The 14,569-nt window shown below is 38.2% G+C and overlaps 1 protein-coding gene across 1 annotated transcript in view; it reads left to right on the top strand.

Annotated features, from left to right (window-relative positions):
* The window catches only part of LOC126253086 (uncharacterized), a 246,575-nt gene that overhangs the window by 120,186 nt on the left and 111,820 nt on the right, over positions 1-14,569 (top strand). Inside the window, exons 5-6 of the mRNA XM_049954187.1 lie at positions 2,522-2,659; positions 5,301-5,376. Coding sequence (XP_049810144.1) covers positions 2,522-2,659; positions 5,301-5,376 — 214 coding nt within the window. The remainder of the gene's footprint in view (positions 1-2,521; positions 2,660-5,300; positions 5,377-14,569) is intronic.

Raw genomic sequence — 14,569 nt, 5'->3', positions numbered from 1 at the left:
GCCTCAATGTCATATAAGTGATGTTTATATACCTTAAAGTCTTCAGTTGGGAAGTGAAAGAGGTGACTTTACTAAAAACATTGTCATTTGCACTGTTCTAGTTATTATTCTGCCAGGGTGTCATGCTGTTGCAGTGTTCTGTGATGATGATGTTGTTTTCATTGAATATTGTGTCACTTTGCTGAGATAGTGTTATCAAGGTTATGTTTAGAGATAGAAGTATGAGGTACCTACCTGTATATGATGTGCAAATGTGAAACTGGACCTGGATATTCTTAATTTACAGTGGTAAGAAATGTAGGAAGAGCCACTTAACTGTAGCAACTGTGTTGTTTGGTATTTTGAACAATCCCAGAAAACAGTTTTCATATGTTCCATCGAGACATCAAACAACAACTGAGACTCCAGGACGATACTGGAATGGTAGCATTGCAACTCATTATAAACTTGGTAATTGCCTCATTTTGGCAAGGAAGACAATCCACAAATTTCTTCAGGCATAATTTATCCAGCTGAAGCCACTCACTGATTATTAGCTCCTGTACAGCTACCAAACTGTAAGGATTACAATGTCTCAGCTGCTGTTTGCAATTCTCGCAGATTCTATTGGATTAGGAGCAGATGATTTATTGGGCTAGGTGAGATGTGACATGGTGCCTGAGTGTTCATCAAACCACCCTATGAATATAGCTATTATCATCTTGGAAGATGGATGTGTCCACAACATATTCATATGAAGATCCAGAAGAAAGGGCAACATCTGGTCAGTGAGAATCATGAAATAAACATCCTAGTTCATGTTCACAGTAATCTCAATGGGTGGACTCATGTCATGGTACAAAAATATTCCCAAAAACATTGCAGAACCATGCTACACCTCAACTACATCTTCCACATACTGTGAATTAAACGCCTCATTGGGCTGTTGCTTCTCAACACCTTCCATCAGTTAATAAAGATGGGCTGTTGCTTCTCAACACCTTCCATCAGTTAATAAAGAGGCAAAACAGACACTTATTACACACTGCATACATCCAGTCAGTTGCTATTCAGCTTCTGTGTAGGTTTTCCTATTGGAAATCTGTAGCTTTGTGCTGTTGTGAGCAGTTATCTTTTGCTAGGTACCCAACTTCAATATTTGCTTGGAAACTGGATGATACAGACCTGCACTTAATGGTAGCAGAAGTTCCCTGTCAACTGATTGTCTTTGAGAATATGTCACATTTGTCTCAGGTCCTTGTTGGTTAGATTCCTTCTGTCTAAAACCTATGTTCTTATGCCATGATAAGTAGGTGCACCATTCCTTGTAGAAATATTTGACAGTCTGTGTTGATACACCAACATATTGGGCAACTTCATTCATAGTACAATCATTAGTATGTCCAAGCTGATAACTCCTTTCTGCAATTCTGTCAAATTTCAACATGGTCCCATCTTATTCCTCTGATTCCATACAACTTACTGGTACGTACACACTACTTCACTGCTATAACATAAGATCAGTAATCGAGGGTTTTGTGAGTGCCCAATACATTATCATCAGTGTTCCAAAGTGACCAGCATACCCTTGTAAAGAGGACTCTAATATTTTATCAGGTGGTATGTGGATCACAGTTAGTTCACCTACAAATAGCAGGAACTAGTGCCACTCTCATTGATCAGTTTTGTAACACAGGGAAGTACTACACAAAAAATTTGATACTGACTCCAAAGATGGTCTCTTGGAGATATGGACTAATCTCCAAACCATTTCTCTACCTGAAGATAAATATCACTTATGAAAGCCATTGCAGTAAGAAAAATACACAATATTCCCACCACTAGGGATGAGGATACACAACACACAGCAGCAGCTGAATGACATGGTGTAAAGACACATGTGGCAGCTCATTATCTTTCAAGCTACTGCTCCTTTTTCAGAATGTAAATATTCTCTCTCCCCCCTTCTCTACCTTCCTCACTGTTTCTCTTTATCTCACTCACACACATAAGGAACTTTGTGTGTATTTGGGGGGGGGGGGGGGTGCTTAACTGTAAAAATTGTGGTAGACCAAAAGCTAGTGAAAGTTTCTGTTCCATTACATGTGTCTGTGCACCACACAGAGTTCAGCTGCAGGTGAGTTGTCTATTCTCATCTTTATTAATTTTTTCCATCGTGGAATTTCACTTATCAGATTAGTTCCACTATATTTCCTTATGTGTGCAGTTGTATCCATAACTTGGTGCAGTTATACTGTAGAAGTAAACTATTTATCAGATATTTCAATTTGGAATGTGTCTGTAAAGAGAATACCTCTTTAAAACTAAATATTGACATTTCTACAAAGAGAATACTAAAATTATATCAAACAAGTGCTGTCTTCGTCAGAGAGATTCCAGTATATTTTTCCAGTTTTATGGTGATAATATGCTAGTAAAAACACTATAGACCTCTTTACAGCATTATAATCTAAATTATAATTTATTTTATTCCTGGAAGACACAGATAAGACTGTAAGCTGTAAAGTTTGTCCATTTTCAGCATGAAGTTGACTATTTCCGCATGGGGAGGCTCCCTTACATCACTACAACCAGGATCATCTGTTATTGGTGCTATAGAAGGGGCTACAGCTCAAGCAGAGTTCACATTTGACTTCCTGATATTGTTGCTAATTGCTGGGTAAGTATGAACAGTATAGTAGCAATAATGGGATGTTCCTATGCTTGTTAGCCGGCCGCGGTGGTCTCGCGGTTAAGGCGCTCAGTCCGGAACCGCGCGACTGCTACGGTCGCAGGTTCGAATCCTGCCTCGGGCATGGATGTGTGTGATGTCCCTAGGTTAGTTAGGTTTCAGTAGTTCTAAGTTCTAGGGGACTGATGACCACAGATGTTAAGTCCCATAGTGCTCAGAGCCATTTTGAACCTATGCTTGTTACAGTCCATATTGTCCCTCTTCTCTTCTGCTGTGTCTCTGAACTCTTCAGAGACAGTTAAAGCATTAGTTATCAGCTGTAGGAAAATGTTATAAAAATTTCATAGACAGAAAAATTAAGCACCTGTGTTTGATGTTCTAAGAAGCATGACGGCTCATGTAATATTTTGCACCAGAAGCTGACAGATTTCTGAAATTGACAGCAGTGAGAGCTTTGTGCCAACACATGGGTAACGAAATAGTTATCACCATCATGCACCCACTAATTTGTCATGATTTATTAATCATATAATGAAGAATATCCTTAAGAGATGTGTATTTACAATTAAGTGCTATGTACTATTCGTGTGTAATAAGGAGGTGTTGTTGGTACAGATGTTTATTAAAGATGAGTATTGCAACCTTTATAGTTAGCAAAATCTCCAGATCGTAAATCTGCAGGGATTCCCAATTTCTTGCTCTATATTTGATGGAACATGATGAAGACCTTTGTATCAGAATACAATAACTCAGTAACCGATTTGTTATCACATAAAAGGAATCAAAAACTACAAAGGAATCATTCTTTCCTTTATTCTGTTTGTGCAAACCACACTACATCTGAAAGTGATTTGTATTATTTGGCAACATAAACTGTCAAGTAATTATGGTCAAGTGTGAGTATAAAAATTTAGAGTTCTTTAAATAGGCAAGTTTCTGATGTATGGTTGTTTACTGTACACAATATTCTTACTGCTCCTTTCTCCTCTATATACTTTATTACATTCTAGTATTTTTCCTTCTCTTCCTTTCCTCTCCAGTCATGGTTAAATGTTTATCTCCCTTACCTACCTGAATGACCTTTCATTTCATAACACACTGTTTTAATATCTCGATCTGTGGAGCTAGAGGGTTTATATACTTGTACTACTGTGGTGGAATTTAACTTAATTACTGTCTTAGCTATTATAATGTATTCACTATGCTGTTCATGGGAGGTACCCATGTTTTTATTTTCTTATTCATTATTAGACCTATGCTTGCATTATCACTGTTTGATTTTGTATTTAGAATCATATACTCACCTGACCAGAAGTCCTATTTTCTTGCATTTGAACTTCACTAATTTCCACTATATATAACTTTGTGGAATTTCTGTTGGGTTGTTGCCCAAGGAAACACACACATTTCTGTAAAACTATTACAGACGTCCACATTACAATAAGTCGTACAGCCAACTGACAAGCAAGAGATATGTTGTACATACTTGTTGATGCCACGCAGATCCCCCCCCCCCCCCCCCCCCCGCCACCTCCCCCTCTCCTGCAGTGTGGAGCATGGTTTGAGCGCAATGGAAGGGGGGCGTGACTGGTGGTGAAAGCGGTGAGGGAGATGTAAGTAAACATAATCACAGATATTAGGCAGATGTCAGCCCTTGCTGAATGGAGCTATAAAAGATAACTCGTGCATCTTGAAAGTGATGGTTTGGTGTGGCATATGGTGTTCTCATATTTTTGGGACCTTCTTCATTCAGGGTAGACTTACAGCAGGCCAATATCTGCAGTTGTTAAATGAATAAATACTGCCATTTTTGCTATCTCAAGACAAGTCATTACCAACTTTCTTTCAGCACAGTGGTGCCCCACCTCATTACTGCTGTACAGGCATACATGGTATCCAGTTTCTCTGGAGATGGATAGGTTGTTGTGGTTGGACTGATGCCTACATATTTTCAGTCCATTAGATTTATATTTGTGGGAACTTTTGAAGACAACTGTGTGAACATTGAAGATCAGAAACCATGCCCACCTCAGGGAGCTGATGATTGTTGCTTGTGCTCAAATGATGGTATATTCGTTGGTGTAAGGCAATGGGGAATGCATGAAGTGGATAACAACCATGTAAGGTGGACAACACGTCAGGCACATCCTGCAGCTGCATTTGCCTTGTACTGTACATATGCAACATAACTCAAGAATGAAGAAAGAAATGTACAAATGAAAAACACCATTGTTTTTCTTGTGTAATTCACCGCCTTTTTAGTATGTCATATGACCACTTTTGCATTTAAAAATTTTGATTTGCATCCTAGATGGTGGCTTCTAAGCTAGCCACCATGCTTGTAAAATAGCCTCATAGGTTTTCCTCCTCCCATCTCATAGTGCTTGACTTTAAATTTCGGTTTATTCCATTGTTTTAGTTTAGAAGGGTGATCCCACACCTATACACCACACTGTATGTTGTTTGACTGATCACTATTAGTCAAATGCTTGTTATTAGTCTGTTAGATTATATTGCAATAAAATCATGATCATATGTAAAAATACAAGAACTTTTTCTGTTGCTGCAAAACTTATAACGAGATGAGAAGTTTTATTAATTTCATGTTGTCAGAAATACTTTTTTTCAGGTTTGTTGCAGCTCTTGGTCTCATGGAAAACAGTATTATGATACTCATTGCAAGTATGCTTATATCACCTCTCATGGTAAGAAACATACAATTTTTCCAATTTGTGTGCGGGGGAGCAAATTACTTTCTTCTAAATGAGCAGTACCTGTAGTTATCTTTGAAATCATCTAGAACAGAAATTTTTTGAGGGGACAATTCCAGATATCGTTGACAAGGACTCATATGATCATGTACCGTATGGATTCAGTTTTCTTCTGTTCAGTGAGCAACTACAGGTGCTCTACTAGCCACCACCTTTTGTGATATACATGAACAAGAATTTTATATGTATGTTTCAATTCTGTACCATCAAGAATAAAAGATGGACATGCATCTGGTAACTCCATTAAATCAACACAATACTCTCTGAAACTACATTATATCATAGAATGAGGAATTATGAATGTCCACGTAACTTCAAAGACAGAATGTTTTATTTGCTAAACTCTTGTTGTATTTCTCTAAAAAACATCATAAGACACTGGTTACTCAGGGAGCTGCGGTACAGTTCTTTCAATCATAAATTAACAGGTTACTGAAATATATTAATGCACTTGCAGACAATTGAAGACGTTACATGTTATGTTGTATTAGCTCTTAAGGGGAGTTAGAATGGAAAGAAAATTCACATTCTCAGATTTTTATCTCATTATAAAATTTTCAATTTTCTGAATAAAATGATATATCACTTATAAACTCACGTGGGAAGTATTTTATTTTATTATTTAAAATATAATCTAGACCAGTTGAAAATATTAAAATTTTAATGTACATTAATTTGAGATCAAATAAAATCAGTAATTATTTATATAGAAGGCTGCGGATTGCGGAGTTATAAAAATCATGTCCTGAAGAGGATGGGCACTGGGTTGAGGAAGATGAAACAAAGTTTGAGAGACAAGAAAGTTTCTGATGGTAAAACCATAAGAGGCAGGCTGACATACAAAAGACTGATGAACTACAGCAGTATTATGGGATGCCTATTAGAAATAATACTGAGGATTTTTTGAAAATGAAGCAGACAGTATGGGCTACCTTCTTCCACAGACTGTCAACTGATGAAGAACCAGTACACCACCTTTGCCCTCCTGGACCTGATTGATGGTGCAATTACCACAATGCCCAATACTCAGACTGTTCATACAGCCATAAACATTCCATCCCAACAGCAGTCATGGATACCATAAAAACCATAAAACCTATTTACAGAGGCCTGGCAAATCCTGAATTACTGAAGAAGTGTCTGCATGGTCAGACTCAAAATCCCAATGAGTCGTTTAATAATTTTGGAATGAAGACACTAAAGTGGGGGATCAGTGATGCTGTTACTGCTTTTAATGATGCCAAAATTGGTAAGGAGAAAGTGCTGCAGTGTATGGGAATTAATCCTGGTGCAAACTGCATCAGAGAACTTAAACGGTGGACAAGGTTCGCATTGATAAAGCAGAGTAAGCAGCACAGTTGTCCACTAAGGAGTCCAGAAAGAAGAAAAGAAGAAAAAACTTGGGAAAACATCAAGAGGATGAGATACGGTATGGTGCATCATGCTTCTGAGTGACTAAAAATAAAAAATTAAGCATATATTAAGTGAGTCACAGTTTTTGAAACTGTTGTGTTGTTGTGGTCTTCAGTCCTGAGACTGGTTTGATGCAGCTCTCCATGCTACTCTATCCTGTGCAAGCTTCTTCATCTCCCAGTACCTACTGCTACCTACATCCTTCTGAATTTGCTTAGTGTATTGATCTCTTGGTCTCCCTCTACGATTTTTACCCTCCACGCAGCCCTCCAATGCTAAATTTGTGATCCCTTGATGCCTCAAAACATGTCCTACCAACCGACCCCTTCTTCTAGTCAAGTTGTGCCACAAACTTCTCTTCTCCCCAATCCTATTCAATACCTCCTCATTAGTTACGTGATCTACCCACCTTATCTTCAGCATTCTTCTGTAGCACCACATTTCGAAAGCTTCTATTCTCTTCTTGTCCAAACTGGTTATCGTCCATGTTTCACATCCATACATGGCTACACTCCATACAAATACTTTCAGAAACGACTTCCTGAACTTAAATCTATACTCGATGTTAACAAATTTCTCTTCTTCAGAAACGATTTCCTTGCCATTGCAAGTCTACATTTTATATCCTCTCTACTTTGACCATCATCAGTTATTTTGCTCCCTAAGTAGCAAAACTCCTTTACTACTTTAAGTGTCTCATTTCCTAATCTAATCCCCACAGCATCACCTGATTTAATTGGACTACATTCCATTATCCTCGTTTTGCTTTTGTTGATGTTCATCTTATATCCTCCTTTCAAGACACTGTCCATTCCGTTCAACTGCTCTTCCAAGTCTTTTGCTGCCTCTGACAGAATTACAATGTCATCGGTGAACCTAAAAGTTTTTACTTCTTCTCCATGAATTTTAATACCTACTCCAAATTTTTCTTTTGTTTCCTTTACTGCTTGCTCAATATACAGATTGAATAACATCGGGGAGAGGCTACAACCCTGTCTCACTCCTTTCCCAACCACTGCTTCCCTTTCATGCCCCTCGACTCTTATAACTGCCATCTGGTTTCTGTACAAATTGTAAATAGCCTTTTGCTCCCTGTATTTTACCCCTGCCACCTTCAGAATTTGAAACAGAGTATTCCAGTTAATGTTGTCAAAAGCTTTCTCTGAGTCTACAAATGCTAGAAACGTAGGTTTGCCTTTTCTTAATCTTTCTTCTAAGATAAGTCATAAGGTTAGTATTGCCTCACGTGTTCCAACATTTCTACGGAATCCAAACTGATCTTCCCCGAGGTCCACTTCTACCAGTTTTTCCATTCGTCTGTAAAGAATTCGCGTTAGTATTTTGCAGCTGTGACTTATTAAACTGATAGTTCGGTAATTTTCACATCTGTCAACACCTGCTTTCTTTGGGATTGGAATTATTATATTCTTCTTGAAGTCTGTGGGTATTTCGCCTGTCTCATATATCTTGCTCACCAGATGGTAGAGTTTTGTCATGACTGGCTCTCCCAAGGCCATCAGTAGTTCTAATGGAATGTTGTCTACTCCCGGGGCCTTGTTTCGACTCAGGTCTTTCAGTGCTCTGTCAAACTCTTCACGCAGTATCTTATCTCCCATTTCCTCTTCATCTACATCCTCTTCCATGTCCATAATATTGTCCTCAAGTACATCGCCCTTGTATAAACCCTCTATATACTCCTTCCACCTTTCTGCCTTCCCTTCTTTGCTTAGAACTGGGTTTCCATCTGAGCTCTTGATATTCATACAAGTGGTTCTCTTCTCTGCAAAGGTCTCTTTAATTTTCCTGTAGGCAGTATCTATCTTACCCCTAGTGAGACAAGCCTCTACATCCTTACATTTTTCCTCTAGCCATCCCTGCTTAGCCATTTTGCACTTCCTGTCAATCTCATTTTTGAGACGTTTGTATCCCCTTTTGCCTGCTTCATTTACTGCATTTTTATATTTTCTCCTTTCATCAATTAAATCCAATATTTCTTCTGTTACCCAAGGATTTCTATTAGCCCTCATCTTTTTACCTACTTGATCCTCTGCTGCCTTCACTACTTCATCCCTCAGAGCTACCCATTCTTCTTCTACTGTATTTCTTTCACCCATTCCTGTCAATTGTTCCCTTATGCTGTCCCTGAAACTCTCTACAACCTCTGGTTCTTTCAGTTTATCCAGGTCCCATCTCCTTAAATTCCCACCTTTTTGCAGTTTCTTCAGTTTTAATCTGCAGTTCATAACCAATAGATTGTGGTCAGAATCCACATCTGCCCCTGGAAATGTCTTACAATTTAAAACCTGGTTTCTAAATCTCTGTCTTACCATTATATAATCTATCTGATACCTTTTAGTATCTCCAGGATTCTTCCAGGTATACAACCTTCTTTTATGATTCTTGAACCAAGTGTTAGCTATGATTAAGTTATGCTCTGTGCAAAATTCTACAAGGCGGCTTCCTCTTTCATTTCTTCTCCCCAATCCATATTCACCTACTATGGTTCCTTCTCTCCCTTTTCCTACTGACGAATTCCAGTCACCCATGACTATTAAACTTTCGTCTCCCTTCACTACCTGAATAATTTCTTTTATCTCGTCATACATTTCATCTATTTCTTCATCATCTGCAGAGCTAGTTGGCATATAAACTTGTACTACTGTAGTAGGCATGGGCTTTGTGTCTATCTTGGCCGCAATAATGCGTTCACTATGCTGTTTGTAGTAGCTAACCCGCACTCCTATTTTTTTATTCATTATTAAACCTACTCCTGCATTACCCCTATTTGATTTTGTATTTATAACCCTGTAATCACCTGGCCAAAAGTCTTGTTCCTCCTGCCACCGAACTTCACTAATTCCTACTAAATCTAACTTTAACCTATCCGTTTTTCTTTTTAAATTTTCTAACCTACCTGCCCGATTAAGGGATCTGACATTCCACGCTCCGATCCGTAGAATGCCAGTTTTCTTTCTCCTGATAACAACGTCCTCTTGAGTAGTCCCTGCCAGGAGATCCGAATGGGGGACTATTTTACCTCCGGAATATTTTACCCAAGAGGACGCCATCATCATTTAATCATACAGTAAAGCTGCATGTCCTCAGGAAAAATTACGGCTGTAGTTTCCCCTTGCTTTCAGCCGTTCGCAGTACCAGCACAGCAAGGCCGTTTTGGTGAATGTTACAAGGCCAGATCAGTCAATCATCCAGACTGTTGCCCCTGCAACTACTGAAAAGGCTGCTGCCCCTCTTCAGGAACCACATGTTTGTCTGGCCTCTCAACAGATACCCCTCCGTTGTGGTTGCACCTACGGTACGGCCATCTGTATCGCTGAGGCACGCAAGCCTCCCCACCAACGGCAAGGTCCATGGTTCATGGGGGGTTTTTGAAACTATAGAAGCCATTCCTGAAAATTTACATTTTCTGTTGCTTTTTTCCCTAAAACTTAGAAACCACTTTGAGTAGAGTATTCAAATTTTCAGGGAGTAATAACATACATATCCTGAGTCTACTGAACTAAAAGAAGAACATAATGTTATATATAATTAAAATTATTTAGGATAATGTACAAAAAAGTGGACAAAATTTTAACCGTGTAATTAAAAAATTGTATTTATGAAAGTAGTGGCTGAAATACAGTTATTGTAGTTCAGTAGACTCAGAACATACAGTTTAATGTCCTGTAAAAGTTTCATGTCAATGTCTGCAATGGTTCCTGAAATAAAGTGAAGCCAAGTCACTAAATTTAACGTTGTCGGGATAGGGTGAATGAGGTTGTGTATGTCATACCCGAGGTGTTTTGAAGTGCTGATTATTGAATGTTATTGTTGCCACAGAAATCTTGCTATCACAGTAGCTGGAGGTAAGGGAGAGGGGTGCAAGATGCAGTTTAAAGTTTATTGCTGCGCCAGCGTCACGTGCGGAAAGGTGGCTAGGGTTCATCACACCCCCGATCTCATAGTCAGTGTTACATTTTTGAACTGTCAGCAAGTTTATGAGATATATAGTTATTTATAGTATACTCTGATTTATTTTTATATTTTATTTTTCTCAAGATGTCTTATGAAGAGAATGAATGTTGACTACAAGAACTACTAGAAGTTTTAGAAAACTGTTCAAATGCTAGTTCCTGTGACTCTGAGAGCGAAGAAGAGAAAAAGTGATTTGGATCAAGAGGGTATTTTGTATGATTTGGAAGAGCTAAAATCTGCATTACCAGCTCGTAGTCAGTCACCTGTGGTATGTGGGACTTTTTATACCTCCAAAGATGGTACAAAATGGATGAAGGATTGCCCTAAGCAAAGTGTTCGTATTCATTCAGAGAATGTTATTACCAATTTTCCAGGTGTAAAAGGTGCTGCAGAACATGAGAAAACACAGACGGAATGTTGGAGTCTTTTTATAACAAACAGTATGTTGAATACTATACTTACATATACAAATAATCAAATATGGAATGTCAAGGGAAAATATCCAGAAAATGAAGAGCAGAACCACATGAATGATACAACTTTGAAGGATTTGAAGGCATTTATGGTACTTTTGTGTACAGTGGGTAAAAACTGCACATAACTTGAATGATTAGTGGTGTAGTGATGGTACTAGAGTTGCAATCGTTCGGACTACAATGTCACTGCAGAGGTTTTACTTTCTCCGAAATCATATGAGATTCGATGATAAGAACACCTGGGATGAAAGGAAAAAGAGTAGCAGTATGGCTACTATAAGAGATATTTTTGATAATTTTGTTGAAAATATTCAACAAAAGTATATGCCATCTGAGAACCTTACTATTGATGAGATGCTGTTATATTTCCAAGCGAGATTTCCTTTCCATGTATACATGTGAAACAAATCAGCCAAATATGGCATAAAAATATTTGCTGTTGTAGATGTGAAGACATTCTATATCCTCAAACTGAAGTATACTCAGAAAACAGCCACCAGGACCTTACCAGCTTAGTAATAAAGCGTTTGATATTGTAGACCATTTAGTGGAGTCAATAACAAAAACAAATAGGAATTTGACATTCAATAATTGGTTTACTAGTTACCCCCTCTTGAAAGAACATACATTGACTTCTGTCGGCATGGTCCATAAAAACAAGACTAGTGTACCTGAGATTTTCAAAAAAGGAACAGAGGTATATAGTTCTCAATTTGGGGTCCAGAATGACGTTACATTGGTGTCCTATGTACCTAAAAAAAAAATAATAAAGTTGTGCCGTTTATGTCAAATTTATACCATGATAAAAACATAGACCGATTGACAGGTGATAAAGGAAACTGGAAATAATTACTTATTGGATGCTACTAAAGCCGGTATCAATGTCGCAGATTAACGTTGTGCAACTTATGATGTTGCCCGCAACAGCAACTATTGGCCTATGACAATTTTTTATGGAATACTCAATATGGCTGCCATAAATGTCATCACAGTCTACAGAGAAAATAAAAAAGATAACAAAACACATTTGAAGCACCAAGATTTCATTCATAATGTAGTTTTAAATCTGATAAATGACAGTCTTTGCATTAGACAAGAAAACATACGTCTTCCAAGGGAAATTTGAAAGAGGATTGCTGATCAACTTGGAAAAACTTCATCGCCAGTTAAAAAAAAAAAAGGTAGATATGTCAGGTGTGGTGACTGTACTGAAAAAGAAAAAAAAGACAGGACAAAAAATATTGTTCGAAGTGTGAGAAGTCATGGAGCATGCAATTTTTATGTGTGGAGAATGTGCTGATTTGTAGGTGTAATGTTGGTGCTGAGCTAATTGATCTCATAAGACCTGTTATTTCCTTTTTCTGCTTTAAAATTAGAAGATAATATTATTACATTAATTAATCTAAAACCTGTAATTTTAGTCGAATTTTGCATGAAAAAATTTTAAGCTTCTGAAAATTATACATTTTCTGAGAAAATATGGACTTATTCCCCCCCCCCCCCCCCCCAGAAAAAAAGGTTTTATTTCTTAAACATAATATTTTACTTATCTTGTTTAGTAGACACCATTATTAATGTCCCAAGTAAAAAAAATAGTTAACACATGATTATAGTATCAAAAATTCGTCATCAGAGTTTTGGGTATCTCATACCCACCTCATAGCTGGTGTAACAGTTTCTCACCTCACTCACACCGGGTTAATGAGTCTCACACTAATTGATTCTGTTGTTGTAGGATATTCATGTTGCCAAGCTTTGTATGTTACTGAGTATGCATCACAGCTTGAGTATCGGGATGAATCGGTCAGATAGATATAATTCAAGTTTCAAACAACTGCCATAAATCATTTATACCCCACCCTGTTAACCATTGGTAAACATTATGCTTATGCATATCGTAACAACACATGAACCTACAATAGTATATAGAATAAATCATACTTCGGTTTCAGTAGTTAAGCAGAGATGAAGAGATCTGCTTAGGATAGACTGATGTGGAGAACCGCATTAAACTAGTCTATGGACTGAAGATTACAACAACAACAACAACAACAACACAGTTTGTAGTGTTACAGTGTCTTTACAGTATTTGTTTAGCATATTTATTTATTATATATTTTGTAACACTAACCAAAACGACATTCCTGTGCTGGTATCGCGAACAGCTGAAAGCAAGGGGAAACTACTGCAGTAATTTTTCCTGAGGGCATGCAGCTTTACTGTATGGTTAAGTGATGATGGCGCCCTCTTGGGTAAAATATTCTGGAGGTAAAACAGTCCCCCATTCGGATCTCCGGGTGGGGACTATTCAGGAAGATATCGTTATCAGGAGAAAGAAAACTGGCGTTCTAAAGATCGGAGCGTGGAATGTCAGATCCATTAATCGGGCAGGTAGGTTAGAAAATTTAAAAGGGGAATGGATAGGTTAAAGTTAGATATAGTGGGAACTAGTGAAGTTCGGTGGCAGGAGGAACAAGACTTCTGGTCAGGTGAATACAGGGTTATAAATACAAAATCAAATAGGGGTAATGCAGGAGTAAGCTTAATCATCATCATCATCTTGGACAGTTTCCAGCCACTAGCTGGGTCTGTCGGGAACACAAGCCTCTCCATCGTGTTCTGTCTTTCCACCATTCCCCCTCTTCCACCTTCATCCAGTTCTCTCCTCTTCTCGTCACACATTCCTTCACTCCCTTCACCCATCTATCTCTTGGTCTTCCTCTGGGCCTCTTCCCCTCCAGTTGCAGATCAAACATCCTCTTTGGAATTCTTCCCTCATCCATTCTCTTCATGTGTCCATACCACTGCAGTCTTGATTTTTCTACCCTGTCCTGTACTGGTTCCTCCTTTAGTCTTTCCCTCACATACACATTTCGCAATCTGTCTCGTCTTGTTACACTCAACCTGCTCCTCTGGAACTTAATGTCACTAGCCTGTATTCTACTTTTGTCGCTTTTGTGCATTACACATGTCTCACTTCCGTATGCCAATATGGGGACAAAGTAGGTTTGGTATATAATTCCCTTGGATTTCTGTGGCACCTCCTTGCTCCAAATAAGCCCCCTAATGCATTTGTAGAACTGCCCTGCTTTTCTGCACCTTTCATTTATTTCCATTGCGTTCCCCTCCTTACTTTAAAAAGGGAACATGCCTCGGAAAAAAGGGAAGTAAGCTTAATAATGAATAAAAAAATAGGAATGCAGGTAAGCTACTACAAACAGCATAGTGAACACATTATTGTAGCCAAGATAGATACAAAGCCCACA

This window comes from Schistocerca nitens, chromosome 4, assembly GCF_023898315.1.
Source record: "Schistocerca nitens isolate TAMUIC-IGC-003100 chromosome 4, iqSchNite1.1, whole genome shotgun sequence".
Taxonomy (NCBI): Eukaryota; Metazoa; Arthropoda; class Insecta; order Orthoptera; family Acrididae; genus Schistocerca; species Schistocerca nitens.
This window is presented reverse-complemented; position numbering and strand designations above follow the sequence as displayed.